Source organism: Notothenia coriiceps, unplaced genomic scaffold (assembly GCF_000735185.1).
Source record: "Notothenia coriiceps isolate Sejong01 unplaced genomic scaffold, NC01 NC01_scaffold00000969, whole genome shotgun sequence".
Classification (NCBI taxonomy): domain Eukaryota; kingdom Metazoa; phylum Chordata; class Actinopteri; order Perciformes; family Nototheniidae; genus Notothenia; species Notothenia coriiceps.
This window is the reverse complement of record NW_011333670.1, coordinates 116617-122206: the sequence shown is the minus strand read 5'-3', so window position 1 is coordinate 122206 and position 5590 is coordinate 116617. Positions and strand designations below refer to the sequence as shown.

Genomic DNA, 5590 nt, shown 5'->3' with positions numbered 1-5590 from the left:
AGATAGCCGGCTCAGGTCCCAAAGGGCTGTTTCAGTGAAAGCCATATTGATCCTCGTCTGTTTTATTCCAATGTATTTTTAGCAGCAAAGCCTATGCAGATAAATAAAATGCCAGCCGCTTAAGCAATCACGATTTCTCATCATTATGTCTGTATAAATGTCAGTGTAATGTGGAGGTTGAGAAATATGAGCTTTCCTATATGGTCAATCAGGAACACGTCACAAAGTATTGTGGCCGAAAAACAGCTAATATTTTGAAATGTGTCTTTGGGCGTATTGATCATGGTTCGTACACATTTTCCATACTTGTTTCCATACAAATTCCATACATTTCAGGACTTGTATTCTTCTTTATTCAGACCAAACCATGCTTTACTTATAACTAGATGTTAATTAAGTAAATAAATGGGGCGAAGCCTGCGAGCTAGTTCAGGCAGTCAACTCGAGCACTTATGCTGCATTCATACATAACGCCCCTTGCCACTCTACAACCAACCAAACAGAGTCTCCTTGATATGCCGCTCTATTTATCCTGCCAGATATCTCTCTATGCATTGCTTGCTGCTGCTATTGCTGCAAGCCACCCCAGCTTGCACCTGTAGGCTCGGGGGGTTAGTTATTTAATCATCACTCATCGTGCTATGTATATCTGTGGAGTGATGAGGCCCGAGCCTAGACGCCAAACTCAACTATATGCTGCTTCTAATAAAACATGTGAGTTTTCTGACTGAAATGGTTTTAATCAAACTCTAAACATGTGTTACTTGGACTATGTATGGTATTTTGTTGCCAAATTGTTCAAGCTGTAATGCTTGAACAGTACAACACATTTCAGTGTGTCAACTTGATTAAACGATTCATATTTGTTATACATTCTGAACTTTTTCATTTTTAATACAGTATTCAAAGTATTCAACGGTCATGAAACACACATATTTTTCCATAGTCTTCTTTTTTGTCTTTTAGTAATCAAGGAAATTACCAAAATGTAACCTTTCTGCACATTTCCTTTCTGCGTAAGAGCCCTTTTTAAAGAGTATTGCATTTTCAAGAAGCACAAAACTGTAGGAATTCAATACAGGCTGTTTTTGTCTGAGACATATGGTGCCATCTAGTGGACCAATAACACACATTACATTTCAGAGCTAAATATTTTCTCATTTTCAGCTGTTTTTTTGAGTCTGTACAATACACAAAAATATAGAAATCCAACAAAATCGAATTACATATTTTTTACACAATATCGTTTTTTATTATTCTTTTACACAGTGATCAGCTACAAACACTGATGCCTACAGAGGCAGGTACACTTCAGACTTAACAACACAGCAATATGTTACAGCAGTGCTCGTCCACAATCAGAAGTTTCATTTTGGTCAATCTTGAATCTTAATGTATGGAAGAGGGGAGGTACTGACTGTGGCAACAATAGATTTATTTTATGACCAAACTGTATATAAAACTGAGGTTATTTCAGTTCTTTTGCACTATTTCCTTTTTCTTACAGAGCCAACATGCATATAGCTGGTTCCGACATTCACGGCCATAACAACAAATGGAAGTTACAACTTTTAACACTTTTTGACAAATAGGCAGGACAAAGAACTCCCAATCACACATCAATATGCATGCAAACACATGCATACAGAGACATAAGGGCACATACAGACTCTAATACATGTGCTTCAGCACACACAAAGTTTATCTACAATTTATAAAATATAATTTGATACATTTTCTTTTCTTGTGGTATTTCTTGAACAATGGATTTCAAATCCTTAAAAAGGTGTAAATGCAAACTTTGAATATTTTTATTTTTAAAGTTGTTTTTGAATAATTACATGAGCCCGAAATATAAAAAAAACTTTATGAAAATGAGTTTGTCAATAAGGCATTTTGAGCAAACCATTAATTGTCAGATCAGAGTTTCTTAAGTGGACCAACACACACCGCTGGACGAACAGAACCCTGTGCACACAGCACGCAAAACATTTACTGTGTTTAAGTGTTGCAACAATGACTGATGACAAAAAAACAAAACATAAAACGATTTCAGCCACGTGTATATTGATAAAGTGCTCAAATAAAATGTATATACAGCTTTGACATGACCCTAGTGAAAAATAAATGCATGAATAAACTCTGATGCATCAGTCTAAGGGAGAAATCAATAACTAGTATGCCCATTTTGCATAGCTAGAGCTGGCACAGTGCCGCGTGACTCACAGACGCTATAAGCGTCCACAGCAGGAAGCAGAGCAACACCTGATTAACAGCCAGCTCTCACAGCGGCACTCAGCTGATTGTGACGCAACCGTATTTCTCTGCTTGATGACAGCTAGATTGTCCAGGAGTTATATTGTTTTATTTTTTTTGCATAATATATTTATTGTTTTATGTTTGTTTAAATGTATGCAAGTGTAAGCATGATTATTATATTGTTTTTCTTTTGAATTCCCTGTTGGCATGGCTAGCTCCACATGCAGTAGGGGCGAACATCATTCATTCCCATAGCGTCCTGGTGGCTTTGTTATTAAAAGCTCAAAGCTTCAGTATATGGAGGCTTTGGCTCCACCCATCACTGCTGTCTCAACCGAGTTACTGAAAGAACAGAGACACAGATGAAGGAACAGACCAGGAATAAGAAAAGCCCTAACAGGAAAACAAAAAATAAAAAAAGTCTCCTATTATGCTATTTTTAGGCATGTATTATGGGTCTCAGATATATAACAAATATGTATAAAAAACATGTCTATGAAGTGTTTTGCTCAAAATACCAAACAGATCATGCATTTTAGACATCCCTCATATCCCTCTATTTCAGGCTTGAACTGCTGATCCGGGGTCCTGTGCCTGCTTAGAATTGTACGAGATACTCAGCTAAATTCTGCCGTGATTAAATGCCATATCATGCTCCAAACCACTGCATGGATTATTTCTGAAACAGTATGGAGCTCTAATGCTTTTTCTCTCACAGGTTTACCACAAGGTGAGTTCCTTTTTTTATTTCCTGCTTTTTTACACATAGCCTACTTTAATGATTTATAAAGTGTTCACAACCTAATTAATAAATGAATTACAAACTATTCGTAAACCCTTTATAAGGGTAGTCTTATTGTAAAGTGGTACCGTTAATGGTCACCTGTTATGCAAAATGCACTTTTTGATAGGCCTATCTTTTATACATAGGCTACATATGTGTCTTGCACTCCAAGTGTCAGAAAACAAAACCCTCTCTTTTTTCCTCCGTACCCAAATCTCTAAAAACGGGGGTACAACGGAGCTGATCCAGATTTGCGTCCGATATGACGTAATGTCGGAAATGTGGACCCACAGCACTATCAGAAAGTTGCTATCAGAAACAATGCCCGACGTGTTTTGGACGTAATATGGTCTTTATTTACATTAGCAAGAATCGCTAACACTCAGAGCTAACGTGTACTGGAGATAAGCTTTTATAAGACATGAGATAAACAGGGCAACTGTGACTGGTTGCTTGCCAAATAGTGAGCCAACATTTATCTGTACTGCTAAGCCTTATATTGGCTACTTAGCTTACTTCGTCTTCTTCATCAGCCAGCATCCTTGGTATCTGTTGTTCACCAAGTTGATTCTTGCCAAGTAGCCAATATAAGGCTTAGTCATCTTGCCAAATAGTGAGCCTGTGTTCATGGTGAAAACTACGTTATAACTGGTTTATAAATGGTTCTTAATGATTAATAAAGTGTTTACAACCTAATTCATAACCTAATAATAAACCCTTTATGAATCCTTTATAACGGTAGTCTTATTGTAAAGTGGTACCCCATTAACTAATCTCTTTTCCTGGGGTTAATGGTATATAATGAATGAGCTGCACACTTACTGTCTCACTCTCCCCTTCTGAGTCCTTCCTGGACTCAGAGCCGTAGTGCAGAGGAGAGTACACCCAGCCCCGGTCCTCCTGAGTCTGCTGCTATCCATTACAGCCAGCAGAGGGCAGCAGAGAGGAGACAAGAAGAGACAATTAGCAGGAAGCTGGAGAAGGATATATTTATAAAGACATTCGGTGCCATTTTGCGTGTTTGGGTAACCAAGATGCACACTTTTGCTCTGGGTCATTCTGCTTCTCTTTATAACTTTGCTGAGGAAAATCGAAAGGGTCTCAATTATCAGGATGATCTGATCTGGATCTTCTGGCTAATATTCGAGCAAAGTCACTTTAAAAAACACCAAATCATATTTTTTCAATCAGCATCTGATTTGCCAAACATTCTAGCAAAGCAGTGAAAAGACTTATCATCATGTCAGGACCTCCTACTATCTCAGTGCTACAGGGAAGGAGTGTGAGGAATCACTTAAATTATAATGTCAATTCAAGCTCATTTATTGCAGGTCTTGCAAGATCTTCAAACATATCCTTTAACATTACATAAAGAGATGCATGCTCCATTTAAATGCAGAAGATGGCCCTTCAGAAGCCGAAGTTATTAAAATTCAACGTCCTTTTTGCAGATTCAACACTAAATAAGTAATGTGAAATGCACTGTGGCTTTACTTTAAAGTCCTTCTGAAGATCCATAGGCAGCTGTGCTTGTGTCCCAATGGAAGCAGCAATGCAATGGAACAAATTACTCTAACTACTTTGGTGGTGACTTACATTGTAACTTGAGCTAGAGTTTAGCTTACGACGGCCAAGAACTGGAGAGTACACCCAATATCTGCCATCTGCATACTGATGGGTGGATGGATGGACACAAACGCAGATGAAAACACAAGAGTGTGCACAGGAAAATAAAGGGAAGTGAATGAATGATATCACACAACAGGAGAGAAAGATGAGAGATGAAAGAAGGACTTATGATCAAGTAATGAAAGTTGGAAAATAGTGAACACTATAATGTCAGAAAGGAAAGATGGAGCATTATGGAGAGCTGTTCATGACTCTGAATGCAGATGGACAGATATCAATACATCATGCTGTACGGTAAAGACAACCCCAGTGTTTTGCTGATACATTCAAAAGCATGAACTATGACAGCCTCGTGCTTAGAGAAATACGATTATTTTGACAGCGTAAACAACTCCATAGTACGTGCACAGGGCAACACACACAGCCCCCCCCCCTCACCATCATAATTCTATCACGCTGTCTTGACTGAGCCACTGCGAGAGACCCAGCACATCGTAGAAAAACAGGAGAAGGAAAATGATCTTAACTCTCCGGAAGAGGGCAGACAAAACAAAACGGAAAGGGTTTTCTCCAGTGTGATGACCGGTTAATAAAATGTGTACTGATGAAATGCTATAGCCAGTTAATTATGTATTCCATCATGCACAGTGAGCCTCTTCAAAATAGCTGTATGTCTTATTTTGTCTGTTTTCAAGACTGATGGCAGTTCCAGCACTTTTTTTTTGTTTTAGTTTTAAAATAAAAAAAACGCACATGAAAAGGGGGACTTACAAAGTAGATGTCAGACACTTGCAACTCCCCGTCCAATGAGTTGTGGCTGCTGGACACAGACAGCTGATTGGACGGTGTACGCAGCGGCGCCTGCTGAGGCACCTGGGGGCTCGGAGGGTGGGAGGGGAGCGGGTGAGGGGGGGTCGA

General features: G+C 38.9%; 1 protein-coding gene across 3 annotated transcripts in view; it reads right to left on the bottom strand.

The window, feature by feature from the left end:
- Positions 1 to 1227: 1227 nt before the first annotated feature.
- LOC104958161 (phosphatidylinositol 4-phosphate 5-kinase type-1 gamma-like) overlaps positions 1228 to 5590 on the bottom strand; it is a 17115-nt gene continuing 12752 nt past the window's right edge. Inside the window, exons 15-17 of one of the 3 annotated variants that reach the window (XM_010785875.1) lie at positions 5444 to 5590; positions 3866 to 3955; positions 1228 to 2601 (exon numbers count right to left, since the gene is read on the bottom strand). The exon at positions 5444 to 5590 is cut by the window's right edge and continues 343 nt beyond it. In XM_010785875.1, the coding sequence (XP_010784177.1) occupies positions 2599 to 2601; positions 3866 to 3955; positions 5444 to 5590 (240 nt within the window). In that variant the 3' untranslated portion in view covers positions 1228 to 2598. Of the gene's footprint in view, positions 2602 to 3865; positions 3956 to 5110; positions 5146 to 5443 lie in introns of those variants that run through there. The other 2 variants (XM_010785884.1, XM_010785892.1) reach the window with 2 other exon arrangements.